The sequence below is a fragment of the Eutrigla gurnardus genome (genome assembly GCF_963514095.1).
Source record: "Eutrigla gurnardus genome assembly, chromosome: 5".
Lineage (NCBI taxonomy): Eukaryota > Metazoa > Chordata > Actinopteri > Perciformes > Triglidae > Eutrigla > Eutrigla gurnardus.
In genome coordinates, this window is record NC_139919.1 from 18,513,798 (window position 1) to 18,529,014 (window position 15,217).

Below are 15,217 nucleotides of genomic sequence, written 5' to 3' on the forward strand. Positions count from 1 at the left end.
ATACTTTAACCGTGTGTAGCATTGAGAGCGACACAAGACGGAGACAAATTCCTTCGCCATACTAACATAAAGTTGATTCTGCACATAAACTTAACGTTGTGCAAACCGCAATGTATACGATTATTCGTGACTAGTCGTGATTTATCTTTCATAGACGATCTAAAGGGTTGCCAGTAAAATAATAGGTACGTTTGCTATGTAGCGCCCCCTAGCGTTTTTGTGGCGGTTGTCACATGCTAATAAATCGAAAGTTTATCCACATAAAACAGTTACCACACCAGCAATTACGTTTCGGCCCGAGTTCATATCCTGCATAATACTTGACACAAAAAGCTACAGTCAAATAAATTAATTATCGTCATGATATAAAATATTTTTCATTCGACTTCTGAGATTCAGAGAGTTTTCAGAGCAGAAGAAAATAGATCTCAGACAAGACATTATTTACCCCTTTTACTGAAGATTTGTTCAGCATTTTTCCCTATTGAGGTAATAAGCGATGGGGAAATAAAATGTAAACCTTACCGGATTGAGTGTGCTGAAGAATCTTCAGAGCTTGAGATCAGGGGGAAATGCAGATGGCAAAATTCTCCCAATGAGAGAATAACATTTTCTCAGGGCTCTATGCCCTCTATGTCTCTTGCCACGAACACTGTATCCTCTGTCCTGGTCTGTCTCACATGCTTTAGCCAGAGGGCCTCTCATCTATTTTACATGGTAAACAGGAAGTAACACGACATGTAGGGTTCAGTTTCAATGGCCTGGATATTCTGTTATGTAGCCGAACACTGAAAGCACAATAATGACTCATTCTCACCATTCAACCTCATAAATCATGTGACATACGAATGATATATATACTGTATATCCATACAAATACGGTACAAGGACAAGAGAATGGCGAGGACAATTTGGTGAAGGAAATGTTATTTTTCTTAGTTGCAAATACTACTAGCATTCATTATTTCCACTCAAAATGAATTAATTCTAGAAGAATGTCTTTGTGTCCCACCAATTGGGCTTACTGGGTGACAAGTGGGTCAGAAATACTGTAGAAGAGGTGAAGTCATAACGAATCCTTAGGGTCTAAGTGGTCACTAGCTCACCACAGCTCTGTGTATCCTAGCAACAACCTGAGAGTGAGGCAGAAGCGCTGCAGCCTGGGCCACTAGGGGCAGCAGAGTGTAGGTGGAGGTGCACAGATACTGAAAGAGGTCCTTGAAGCCTTGGAGAAAATCTTTGACCTGAGGTGGGACACCCAAAGACTGTCCCAGTCTCCTCAACAAATAAAACTAAAACCGTCTAGATACCACAAAATGATTCATATTTGTTTGTGATTTGGGTGAGCACCGTTCTTATCGTTTGTTTGCTAACAAATGGACCCTATGGCATATTCATTTAGAGGACGTGTTATTTGAATCTTCTGACATTGGAACCAACACCTCCCGACAGAACGATGAGTTACACCACGTTACCTCCTCCATGGAAGAGCAGCTCCGCTCCTCTTCCCATGTCGTGTCCTCCTCCTGACCGGAGGGCTTAATGCTGGTGGTGACATTAATCACAATAGAAGTAGGAGGCGCCTCATTCTCGTGGCTTCTGGGTACAAATCAAATTAATGTGAATAATTACATAGAGACTGAAAGAGGTCCATTGAATTAACTTTGTGTTTACAAATCACCTTAGGGGCCCTCGAGCTGGAACAAGTGTCTGTGAGGAGGCCTCTAATTGTTGGGCTGCTCCGTCTGTGGTGCCGGACGAAGGTGTGTCCTGAAGGTCGTCTCCAGACAGCAGTCCTTCAGGCCCGGGACACTCAGGGACCTGCTCTGAATATTGCAACAAGTGATCTCAATTTGCTCGAGCAAACAAAAGACAGATGGTGGGGGAAACTTGCAGAGACGTGAAAGATTAAGTGTTAAACTCACTGAATCTCTCAGCAGTCAGAAGGACGGCCCAAAGCAACAGAGCAATCAGGAAAACCTAGGAAGCTGCTGTCAGCCCCACTGAAAAGGTTTCTTCTTTTACACCTTGGTCAAACAGAAAATCAGCCGAGTCGGAAGGGTGGAAATAAAAAAAGCTACTTGTGATAGTCTGCAGGGTTACTCACTCTTCTCATTAGTTCCTTTGACATGTCCCCTGGAAGCCGTGATGGCACTCGCTATGAAAAGAACAGTTATAACTTTTCCTTGACGTCTCTGGAAAAATCGAACGTCAGTAAAACTATTAATACGAGCTTATTAACATTGTCATTCAGTCTGGTCCGTACCTCCCTGGGAGCTGTGAGCTGTCAAAAGCAAACACTCTTTATGGACTGTGTCGTAATTGTTACAAGGCAAACAGGGCAGCTCCACTTCCCCCGTCATGAGTTCATAATACCTGTACACACAACCACATTCACACACACACAAAAAAACAAAATGCTTGCACTTATCAGAGGACTGGTGTTCAGGCTGGGAGGTGTAGCTCACCCTCTGAGGCACTGACCACACTGGGCGTCGCTGGCAGGCGAGCACGGCATCTTCTTCATCAGCAGATGGCATTGGGTTCAAACTTCCCTTCTCCACACAGAGAGCAGACGCCTCTCCCCATCTCCAAATCCACAGTCCTGAGGATGAGGTGCAACACCACACTTGCAGTCAAGTGGCCAGACAATAAAAAGAAGGGGCTGTCTCTGTAATGTGTTATGATGTGTGTTACCTCTGAGAGCTGTTCTCCTGGTCCACATACAGGACATGCAACACAGGTACCATCAGTGTGGAAGAAGTCCTTCTGATCGCAGCTGGGCTCACATTTCACCAGCCAGACCTGAGGAAACATTTAGAAGAAGTTGTTCAAAAGCCTGACCCGAGTAAAAGTGGTACTAGTACATTATTAAAGTAAAGGCCCTGCAATGTACAGACATATTGCCGGCAAAATGTCAAGTGACATGTAGAAAAATGGCTTAGTGGTGCCGTTTTTATTAAATACATGTATAATATAACTGGGTTCTGAATACCTTAATATCCTCTGTTTCATTACAGTAGGGGTGCAATATTGTTTTGTTATTGTGTCTGTAGCTTAAAAGAAGAATGAATAATACAGAGAAGTATAGAAAATATAGAAAATAAGTTGTAAACTTACAAAATAAGTTCATAGGAAAATATAATAGAATATTCTTACTGTATTGGCAGATTCTCTCTCTTTTTTTTTTTCAGAAACTAGGACTTTAAGGAAATTAGTCAACACGCAGGTTTTGTGACCAATGCATCATATCATGTAGAATAAACAGTAAAGTTTATTGTGCTTGAGTATTGTGCATGATAATTTGTCCTTAGTTACCCAACATTGAAAATAATGATAATCTAGAAACAGGATCAGAGAGTCAAAGTTGTAAATCTGCAAAAAGAAATTGCTTGGAGGTCAGACAACAACGATCAGAGCAGCATAGAGACGAGCATCTATTGACAAACTTAAATACTACAACCGGTATTGTTGGTGGTTAAAAAAAAAAAAAAATCAGTTGCAATATACTGTTTGACCATTATGTGGTAGTATGGAGCCATAAAACGGACTAAAAAACATGTCCCTACCATTCACCACCCAAGCAGGATATAAGGGGTGTAAAAAGGAGATATTGACATACATGGTTGTTTGAGTTGTTTAGGCTTAAAGCAAGGCTGGCAATCTTACTTTAATTAGATTTGTTTGACTAGTTATCACTTGAGGAGAATTGTAAAGCACAAGAGTAGAACAAGAATATTACTTTTACTGTTTGCAGACCGGAAGACACACACACACACACACACACACTCACACACACACACACACACACACACACACACGGTGTCACAGTCATAATGGACATATTGAATCTAAAAAGATGTTCTTTTCATATCCAGCATTTGTTGAAGCCTATATGCAGATGATGATTTATGTTTAGATTCCAAAGCATGCCATCTCTAGACGACCATTAACGTCTATTAGAATCAGTTCTCAGCAGATGTGTCAAAAGTAAATGAGTAAAAAGTAGAAGTAGGAATTAAATTTTAAATGTCTTTACTCGAGTAAAAGTGACGGCTAGGCTCTGAAAAGCATTAAAACTAAAGTAATGATGAAAGGAACAAAGTAATATTTTGAAAATAGAGTAGAAAGGACAGGTTTTTTTAAAATGTAAAAACCTTGTCAGAAAAAGAAGTACTTAAGAACAGATAATGAAAATTCTCCTTAAGTACAGTCATGAAGTATTTGTACTGCATTACTACACACCTCTGGTTCCCAGAGGAAGTTAAAAAGGAAGCGTATGCACAACACAACATCCCTAATTGTATAGCTCGTTATGTATTGAGACAAGCCATTGTCATAATGTTACAGTAAATCTGTGTCATAAAAATCGATAAAAACAAGGGTGTGTGTCGAGTATTTCTCAACACCCTACAGCAGTATTCTTCAAACTTAACACCCGTTAAGAAAGGTATTACCACTAAAACCCCAACTGAGCCACTGGAACACTAAAAAAGGTGTATTTTTAAATTCACATGTGCAAAGGTTTTTTTTTTAAAGCTGGAGCGTAACGTTATCACGCCTGTTAGTTATGTTTATTGGAGGTGATTAATGAGTAACTCGGGGGAATGGGAAATGAAGTGACACTAGCAAGCAGACTCATGGCTCAGCCAGCGTCTCATGAGCTGACATTCATTTCATTTCTCACAAGTTAGCTTCAACTTTGACCATTTGAAGGAGATGCGGTGAGTCTAAATTATGTATTTAGCCACATAAAGATAAGTTACTGTTTATTTATTATTTCAAGGTGTTTCATGGTTTGTCTTATTGTCACCTTTCAGCCCTTGACTGGCATCGATAGAGTTTCTGTTTGCTGTCATGATCTCCGTCAGAAGCCCGTCTTCTCTCACTCTCATCTGTCTGTGTTTGCAGCTTCTGGGCTCAAGTAAGATTTCAGACCAATTCAATGATTTTTAAATCGCTGGATAACATTGAAAAGTAGTGCAAAATATCACATAAATTAATAGTTGTAAATATAAAAAGTGTGTGCACTAGCAGCACTTATTAATGTCTTTTTTTTATTCCCTTTGGTGGGACAACTTAATGTCTTTAAGGCTCTCTTTTCCATCATGGTTGTCTGTATCTACCCCTGTGGTTTCAGCTGCCTCTGCCAGTACCAGCCTGTGGGGTCAGAAGCTGCCGTTCAGGGGTCGTCCGTGTTTATGGCAGCTCCATCCAGATGCCGTGGTACCAGCCCTGGAGGAGCTGAGTGTGTGCATGCTGTTACGCCGCACCCTGACATCAGAATGGACAGGTTTTGACTATAAAGCCCCGAGGGGAGTCCACACAGAGCTGGGACTTGGGGGCACGGATATACAGCTGTCGGTGTGGCTGTTTGGGAAAAAGCACAGTTTGAAAATGGATTTGAAATTGCACGAATGGCACTCTGTGTGTCTCACCTGGTCTGGACGAGCTGGCAGGCTGCAGATCTACATTAACGGAACCAGTCGGCTCGAGGCCCCCGTGAGCCCCGACCTTCCCCGGCAACTGGCCCCAAACGGCACGCTCACTCTGGGGGCCTCTCACTACGTCAACACCAACGGTGAGGTGCGGCTGCAGGACGGGAGTGTTCTGTTTGGTGAGATCGGTCTGTTCAGGATCTGGGCCAGGGAGTGGAGCGCCGAGGAGCTGAGAGGTCAGAGCTGTGCAGACGGAGACGTGGTGAGGTGGGACCTGCAGCAGTGGAAACACAACTGTCAGCCTGAGCCGGACAGCAACCTTCAATGTGGTAAACATAGGATGGCATTTTCATTTTTATACAATTTGAAAGTTAAACTAGTGGGAAGATAATACACAACCTGTTAATAGGTCTAATGCAGGTCTAGTGCATCCTTTCTAAAGCAGCCATTTTTTCCTAGCATGGTCGCTCTACAAAATCAACATGTGGGCATTCATAGCTCACTCTACAACACCTGCAAATTGTTCGGTGTCCCTGGAAGAAGTCACAAGAAACTGGGTATGAAGCATTATGTGATTACGTAAAATTTTTGGCGTCAGGCGTGCCGATCAAAAATAATTCATCTCGTATCGTTTTCATCAGTTGCAGAGGATTTTCCCTCGCAACATTGCTGTCCATACGATCCTTGTGTCATCTCCAAGGTAACGTAACTGTTTACAAAACACTCCTCCCAGCAGCTGGCAGCTGTAGGAATTATTGTAATCCTTTACAATACTGCAATATAATGGTGCTTGATTAAAAGTCCTGCATTGGAAATATCACCATCAGATATCTCAAGTATACTCAATGGTGTGTTGTGCTGTAATATATTATATTATTAGATAGTTATTCAGAGAAAAATTGGATAACACTAAGTATTATATATGTGTGTGTGTGTGTGTGTGTGTGTGTGTGTGTGTGTGTGTGTGTGTGTGTGTGTGTGTGTGTGTGTGTGTGTGTGTGTGTAAATTAAAGCAGCTGAAATTTGAGTGTACACTACTTATTCATAGAAATGTGTTTGATTACTTTTCACCACTGTGTGTGTGTGTGTGTGTGTGTGTGTGTGTGTGTGTGTGTGTGTGTGTGTGTGTGTGTGTGTGTGTGTGTGTAAATATATACTGCGATCAGTGTTGCAACCCTCGACAACATTCCTGTCTGTATGTTCTCTTATCTGTGTTCCCATACAGCCGTACCTGCCATGTGGTTAATTATTCTGCTGCTCGACCTGCACAACAACTTCAGGTACACCTAGACGCACTATTATGTCCTTGGTTTGATTTTCCACCGAAAGAAAGAGCAATATCCTCAAAGACCAATTGATCAGAGGACAGACGAAAGGAAATAAATCCCTTATGTGAGCACTGAGGTCAGTTTAGAGGCAAGGTGTCAGTGAATTATATTAAGAATAATCAGATGTAAGTAAGTACAAACAAACAACCTTTTAATAAACATGTGGGAGGGGATCTGTTTTCAGGAATCAAGAGCAAACTCCACCTGTGACAAGTGGTAAGATGATTTCCAGACATAAAAATTATTTATAGTATATATACATATATATATATATGAGGGCTGAATGGCACCAGATGCATAAAACCATCCAGATATTCTCTGTCCCTGTGATTAGTTTCAGCTGTGAGGTCTTGGTGAACCTGAATCCTGCTGCTAATGTGGAAGTGGTTCAAGCAAATGTCGCCTCCCTGCTGAGTTCGACCTTTTCTTCTGACTTCCTCAACCTGACGGCGGACCCTGACAGCATCAGCGTCCTGCCTGTGGGTACGTACGGCACACTTCAGTCTTCCACTGCATCAGTCAAACATTAACCAACGGAGTTATATGACCCTTATAATTGTCTTAAAAGAGGACGTATGTTACATAAAGCTGGCCGTGGTGTATTTACGCACAGGGGAATATAGGAACAGAGCTTTAGGGGTGCTGAGCACCCAAAGATCCCATAAAATGTTCCATAATTATTTTTTTAAACCAAAAACTGTACATTGTAACGTTATTTTAGACTATTGCCACATTTGTGAATGAAGAACATCAGACTTTTAGGGTAGGGGAAATCACTGTGACTGGAAATGTTACTTTAATGATGAGAAGAAAAGACATCACTTGGTTTTACAAAGTATTACAACTTAAATTGTATTAAAATGAAAAGATAATGAGGTATAACGGGGGTGAACGGGGCAGGTGGGAGAGAGAGAGAAAGTGGATTTAAAAAACAGGCTAGATACGCCTATGTTTACGCACATCATATGATATTTGTTTAGTTCTTGGCTTGGCTACTTGGCTTAATGCATCAACATGAACAAATCCATTAAAGTGATTCAATTTGCCATGCACTTTCACTGTGATTAATTGGCTGAATCAAACGGATGCAGCATAGATACAGTAGATACATTAAGACATCAGTTTCCAAAAATACCTGATAGACTTAGTTATGCACTCATTATGAGAAAATTACAATTCCATAATTGGATTTCCATCAGACATCAGGCTGTTTCAATTATTTTTGAGTGTTCTTCTTGGAGCTTTTTTTAATGAGCAATCTCTATTGTGTCTTTCAGAGTTACTCCCTGCAGTGTCACCGCTACCAACCGCCAGCACTGGTGCACCTACACCAGGTGAGCACGCAACAAAGAATAACATCCATGGTGCTTTGCAGCAATATGGAATGAAGAAATCACAAAGCCTTTTGACAAGCTTTAATAATATGAATTTAATTCATTTCAAGACCACCTCTTTAGCTAATCATGTTGTCTTGTGACGTCATCTTATCCACAGAAACAGATCCAACTCACAGTCTGCCGGCTCGACCCGCTAACATGTCAACAACGGGGGAGCCTCTCGATCTCAACGAGACTGCCTGTCAGTTCACCAAACAACTCAGAGCGCATTTAATGCAAAAAATACACATGCATTGTAAAGATGTGTTATCTGTTGTCTTCTCACTCCTGTAGTCAGACCGGACACATTTTTCAGAGTGAATCTGACATTAAGTGTGACTGGCAGCGCAACAAAACCAGAGGATATTATTGAGAAATGGGTAAGAGACTCACATAACCGCATTTTAAAGCTGACTTTACTTAAAAAAAATGAATTAATTATTCTTTTTTGGGGCCAAAAGGTGAAACAACTGCAGGTGAATAAAACCATGACTGTGCTGAATCTCATCATAAAGGAGAACACTGGAAGGTGGGCTGTGTGTGTGTGTGTGTGTGTGTGTGTGTGTGTGTGTGTGTGTGTGTGTGTGTGTGTGTGTGTGTGTGTGTGTGTGTGTGTGTGTGTTTGTGTGTGTGTGTGTGTGTGGTATGAAATATCTGGTTAACTTATTACTCATTTGTAACTTGTAGGAACACGGAGCAGAACAATGGACTGATGGTGAGTGGACACTTAAATATTATAGCAATATAAAGTCATCAGAATAATATCTCATCCCACTGCAACCATGGATATTTACAATACAACTTCTCTGGTTTCCCTTCTTTCAGAGTTTCCACAGCCGACAAAAACTGTAGGTAACTGAAAAGAGAGGAGAATAAGGTGCAGAAAGGCGCCTGTTTTGTATTCCACTAATTGTGCGTTTCATCCACAGATATCATTGCACCTTCCACGTTCAAGAATACAACATAAACAGTGTGGCAGAAACTCAGACTTTGATTAATGCCACCTTGAGATCAAAGTATGAAAACGACTCTATTGTTCTCCAAACTATGGATTTGGCGATGAAGCACATAGGTGAGCTCAGCCGGATCATCATGGTGTTCAGTTATGGAATAAGACTTGACATCGTGTATAAATTCTTTCTCAGTGCCAGCAAACTGTTTAGAAGAAACCACTTCGACAATCTACGGATTATACATTTGGCCCGAAGCGTTTCCACAAGTCAACCAGGAAATGGGATGCAGAGAGCCAGTATCAAAGAGAGCCTCCAGGCTTTGGTAAGACATTAACTCCCATTGAATATTTGACCAGAGATAATGAAATTATCAAGACAAAATTATGAACTTAACACTCATATTATAAATGTCTTTCATAGAATAATAAAGCGCGCTGTGATTTACAATTGAGACAAAGTGTAATGATGTTCATATAGTGCTCTATTCACGTTCTCTTGAACCTGTTTCCATAGAGACAGCTCAGCGAGAGAAGACGATTCCCTCTATTACAATGTCCTACCACTCTGCACACAAGCTCTCACATGTAATACTGATGGATCCCTGCCAGCCGCAGCTCAGGCAACAACAAAAAATCAATTTCCTCTAAGGGAATTATTGGTGTAATGAAGGGCCAAATTTGATATAGAAATAAAAACGAAGGGACAATATGGGTAATCAGTTTTATGGTCTCTTAGTGGAATTGTTGCCGCTTATTAAGACTAAACACAATCATCATCTTTATCAGCCTTTGTCCGACAGTACACCAAGTTTAATTAAAGCAATCAGGAACGGAGCAGAAGGAATATTGTATCATCCTGTCGTTTCTGTTCCCTCTGACCCTCATCAGCAAGTTAGACATTGAGACGGACACGACCGGCTGGGCTCATCCTGATATGAAAAACTGCAGTCAGCTATTCACAGTGTCGGACCTCAACAACATCACCGTCACTACTGGTAACAGGATCACTCGTTGTTTTCTATTGCTTATTTTCTAGTGCATGACTGACACTGCTGATTCCTGCTGTAGGAAACGCGGCCGAGGTCGTGGACATGATTCGGGACCTCGTGGAAGTCCAGTTTGGTAACGGTGCTGAGCTCTCCTCCTCCGATCTGGATACAGTGGTGGTCAAACTCGGCCAAGTGGTTGACATCGGTAGCGTCAAACCTGCAGTTGGTGCCAATATCGTCAATATCGTAGCAGATATCCTGCTTTCTAATACTGACATCACTCCAGTGGCTGGCGTGTAAGTGTGTCTGGTTAATCTCAGTAAATGTAGATTACATTCCTTCGAAATCTTGTATTTTCTAATTGTATTTTCTTTGTTAATCTATGTGTCTTTTGTTTTTGGACAAAGTGTCCTGAATCTGACAGACAGGATGGGGAACCATATGGATTTTCCAGATAAATCTGTGAGTGTTACAGCTCCCTCGCTGGCCCTGTCGATGGTCAACGTAGATCCAAATGAATTCCAAGGCCTCACATTCGGTGTGTCCTCTGTTTCCACCGTGAATCCAGAGGTGAGATACTATAATATGTAACACGAGGTGCAGCACATGTGACTCAAAAGCTGTTTTTGTGAAGTCCAAATGGAAGATATCGACCAGCAGTTTTTCTTTTAACTCTGAAGTTCCATCAGACTGATCGAGGACAATTTCTGTGACATGACAAGAAAGCAGATGACAAGGTTGCTTTTTTTCCCCCACAGATTTTCGTCAACTATAGCTTTGTGAGTGAATCAGTTCCTGACACAAATGCAACAATCTCTTTGCCATCTGAACTCCACGAGTATTTCTCCCCTGGAGAAAGAAATACAACACGTGTCCAGTTTCAGTTCTATGGAACAAATGAGCTTTTTAAGGTATTTAATCTTCTTTTGGCATCTTGTACTTTGTTTTTTTGTTTTTTTTAATTTATTGTCAAATGCTGGAAAAAATCCAATATTATATGCAAACCACGTAATGCTTAGAGTTGTGACATTTTGGGAAATTAGCTAATTTGCTGACTGATCAGTCTAAAGGTAACAGATAAATACCCACTCTCACTATTTAAGCACTTTATTTTATGTTTGTTTAATCCGTTCAAAAGCCAAGCTGTAAAAATATCACATTATGGTTTTATAGGTTTTATAGGGGGTTATGAACCCCCTATAAATATTGCTTGGTTGGGCACAGCGACCTCCTTGGGTTTTGTCATCACCTTATAGTTGCCAGGCAACCAGCAGAGTTTGAGTGAGGATTAAAGAAACAAGATATGATGTGTTGACCTGTAATCTAACCAGCTGATGACTGTAGCTCTATATTTACCATACAAACATGAGAGTGCTATCAATGATCTCATTTAACTTCAATGTTAAAATATTCCTAAAATGAATGTGGCGCTACAATAATTATATTTTCATTTTTAGAGATTAAATTATCAATAAAGTTTAAATATGACAATTATGCTCTCTCTCACTGTCGTATATTTTATTCACCTGTGACCTTAAACGTATCCTGCCTCTTACTGTAATGTGAACATTGTTATATTTTTAACAGGATCCACTAATATCCCATGCAAGCTGGACACTGAATCCCTATATAATATCTGCAAGCATTAATAACAGCCATGTCAGCAACCTAAAGGATCCCGTGGTGGTGACCTTCAGCCACCGAACACCCAAGCAGGTGAGATATGAATATATTCAGTTCATTAGTAAGAACAAGGGTTTGCACGTCATCACTTCCCTCTTTGGTTTATTTTACAGCCGGGTGAAAAAGTGCAGTGTATGTTTTGGGATTTCCAGCAAAACGGTGAGTTCATAAATATTTATTGCAAGTGGATTTAGATGAAGTAATTAAGAGTCATAGTAGTTTTCAGAAACTGGTGACATCAATAAAGGTCCCTTAATGCAGGACACTGTGTATCTGTTAATAAACTTCTTAAATGTGTGTGTGTGTGTGTGTGTGTGTGTGTGTGTGTGTGTGTGTGTGTGTGTGTGTGTGTGTGTGTGTGTGTGTGTGTGTGTGTGTGTGTGTGTGTGTGTGTGTGTAAGGTGGGCAGGGCGGCTGGAACAGCAGAGGTTGTGAGACCCGGTGTACTTCTGCTCATCGAACCAGCTGTGCCTGCGATCACCTCACACATTTCGCCGTGCTCCTGGTGAGTCACTGGCCAGCTTTTTATAAACCAAACCAGGGAGAAAACAACTCCCACAAGCACCAGCATACCGTGTGCAATCTTACAGATTTTGTTTCTGCTAATGATGCAAGAAGTTGATGCGAAGTGTGAATTTTCTGTCTTATTATATCATAATATTTCAAATAGTGACGACGGGATGAGTTTTAACAGCTTGCACTTCTGGTCCCCTACTAGGAAGGTTTAAACATAAGCAAACAATAAGCATGCAGTTTGTCTGTTGTGTTTCAGGATGTGTCGAGGACACCCATCGGTGAAGTTGACAGCCAGGTTATGACAGTAATCACGTATATTGGTTGTGGTATATCCTCCATCTTTTTGGGCATCACAATTCTCACCTACCTCGCTTTTGAGTAAGGCGCTCAGACCGACACCAACATGCTCATCACATTGTAATTTTGTACATTCTGGGCTGAAATCCACAGAGTTGTCCCCCGTCTCGTTCACTTTAGGAAGCTGCGTCGAGACAACCCATCTAAGATACTCATCAACCTGTCAGCCGCCCTGCTGGGCTTGAGCATGATCTTCCTTCTGGACTCCTGGCTCTCATCCTTCTCCAACTACGGTCTGTGCATCGCCACCGCCGCAACGCTGCACTACTTCCTGCTGGCGTCTTTCACCTGGATGGGCCTGGAGGCCGTGCACATGTACCTCGCACTGGTCAAGGTCTTCAACATCTACGTTCCCTCCTACATCCTCAAGTTCTGTGCCGTAGGATGGGGTAAGACAGGGGTGGAGTTGGTAACCCTTTATTTTACAAAGGTTTTAAACATTTCCAAGAAGTATCATGGAAAGAACTATTGTAAGTAAAAAAGGCATTTCGTTTAAAGACAATTCAGCTGATCTACTGTGCTGTGACTACAAGACTGAATCTCATCAACTGGACCTGTAGACCAAAGTTTCTATTCTATTAGATTAGAATGAAAATAACAATTTAAAAATAGCAATTTAAAAAGATTTGCAGCATTTTTTGCCTCTCAGTGGCTCTCACTATGGCGATGGCTGAGCCTCTATATCTTTCCATAGCAAATAGTTGTTTGCTGCTATATTATAACTCTGAATGTGTTATATTCCACCTCTAAAATTAACTAAATTAATTGTATTTAATTTGAGGATTAATTCAAGAGCGCAAACGTCAATATACAGAAAATAGCACCGAACACTTGATTTTTCTTTTTCATTATTAGCGGCAGGTAGAAAAAATTAATTCAATGTTTAACAGTATGTGATTATGTTTAGTTAGCTTTGATTTGAATTTATTTTTTTATTTTTTTTCTGTGTGTTCTTACAGGTATTCCCCTGGTCATAGTCAGCCTGGTGCTGGCCATAGACAAAGACGCCTATGGCAGCACTCAAGAGGCTACAGTGGCGCTTCAGTCCACTGACCAATTGTAAGTACAAGCTGTGTGTCGTTTAAAGCAGGGTGAGTCATCATGGGAGCATCATGTGGTTGATGAATAAATAAATGGTATGATAGAACTGTGAGATTGGGTCATACGAGTGTCTGATAAAATGAATAAAATGACAAGCAATAGACTCAGCAGGGTCATACACAAGGAACGCATGCAGCTAATGACATAAAATCCCAGTATAAGTGACATGGTGACCCCCCCTCCCTCCCTCCAGCTGTTGGCTGCAGAATGACGTCTTCTTCTACGTGACGGTGGTGGCATTTATCCTTCTGATACTGTTGTGCAACACCTCCGTGTTCATCGTGGTCCTGATTCAGATCAGACGGATGGGGGCCAATAAGCAGTCGACAAACAACCGCAGCTCTCTCCATGACTTCAGAGCGGTGGCCAGTCTCACCGTCCTGTTAGGCGTGACGTGGTCAATGGGCTTCTTTTCATTTGGGCCAGGCAGAGTGGTAATGATGTACCTGTTCTCCATCTTCAATACCTTTCAGGGTAAATATGAGCTGCAGCTGGTCTTATGTTTCAGCACATCTGCAATTCCATTATGTGAATGCAAGAACATGTCTGAACTCAGCATGTGTCTGTGCATTTTCTACCATGCATTTTACAGTATTCTTGTTTTAGCGATTTTATTCATATCGAAGGATGTAATTTTTTTTTTTTTTTGAGATACTAATGTGAAGAAAATGGCACTTTAAAGAATACAGTTAAAGGTTTTGTGAAATTATGAAATGAAACAATAGGTGAGGAGAAACCAGAAACACATGACACCCAAACACATTTGTACTGCATTTTATTTCTATCATGTTGTAGTATTTTACAACTGTCTAACATATTTGCTCTTTTGTCCAAGGGTTCTTTGTCTTTTTGTTCCACTGTTTGATGAAGGAAAATGTGAGGAAACAGTGGAGGATCCACTTGTGCTGCGGACGTTTCAGACTCAATGATTACTCAGGTAGGCAACATCGTGGCAAGGTGGTTGGGGGGGGTCTATTTTCAAGATGGAGGATACATTGTTTTCTCCCCTTCTCCTCCTGTTTTTGTCCCCTTCATGTTCAGACTGGAGCCGCTCTGTGACGGCGGGCGGTCACTGCAAAAAGAAGCATCTTGTCAACTCTGACTCAGTTGCTTCTGACAACACTTCCACCCTCAGAAAGGTCTCTGACTCCTCGACAGGATTGGCACCAAATCACCACCAGGGGGCGTGAGAGGGCCTTTGTATGAGCCACAATGTGCCGTGGACGCCTCAATCAGTCATGAGCATTCTGATACAAATAAAATCATATTATATGTTCATAGAAACAGTAAAAAAGACTGCTCTGAAAAGTGCCCATATTTTTTAAATACTCAGGTTCATATGAGTAGAAGAGAAAAAACGGAATAACAACAACAAAAAGAACAAAACATGTGAAACAAAACAGCTTAATAGCTTGGTACATTCATGAGGGAAGAAAACACAGAAAACAAAACAAACAGAAAACAATATTTAGATATA

At 41.2% G+C, this 15,217-nt stretch overlaps 1 protein-coding gene and 1 pseudogene across 2 annotated transcripts; one reads left to right on the forward strand and one right to left on the reverse strand.

The window, feature by feature from the left end:
• Nucleotides 1-1,097: 1,097 nt before the first annotated feature.
• Nucleotides 1,098-2,902, reverse strand: LOC311013722 (annotated as a pseudogene). Its single transcript has 9 exons — nt 2,897-2,902; nt 2,698-2,805; nt 2,567-2,605; nt 2,469-2,521; nt 2,267-2,376; nt 1,926-2,027; nt 1,682-1,826; nt 1,429-1,596; nt 1,098-1,278 (listed from the first exon to the last, which is right to left on the reverse strand). The product of its transcript is annotated as an uncharacterized misc_RNA (transcript).
• A 1,955-nt stretch (nt 2,903-4,857) lies between these two features.
• On the forward strand, nt 4,858-15,173 carry adgrg4a (adhesion G protein-coupled receptor G4a; the record flags this gene model as incomplete). Its single annotated transcript, XM_084009904.1, has 23 exons — nt 4,858-4,924; nt 5,141-5,767; nt 6,664-6,718; nt 7,101-7,249; nt 8,044-8,100; nt 8,261-8,344; nt 8,437-8,522; nt 8,604-8,671; nt 9,072-9,214; nt 9,288-9,417; nt 9,983-10,089; nt 10,163-10,288; nt 10,508-10,653; nt 10,842-10,994; nt 11,671-11,799; nt 11,880-11,925; nt 12,168-12,271; nt 12,539-12,660; nt 12,760-13,028; nt 13,599-13,698; nt 13,934-14,214; nt 14,576-14,677; nt 14,782-15,173. 23 exons carry the CDS (start codon nt 4,858-4,860, stop codon nt 14,928-14,930), a joined length of 3,300 nt encoding a protein of 1,099 aa, XP_083866030.1. The 3' UTR covers nt 14,931-15,173.
• Between the last annotated feature and the right edge of the window lie 44 nt (nt 15,174-15,217).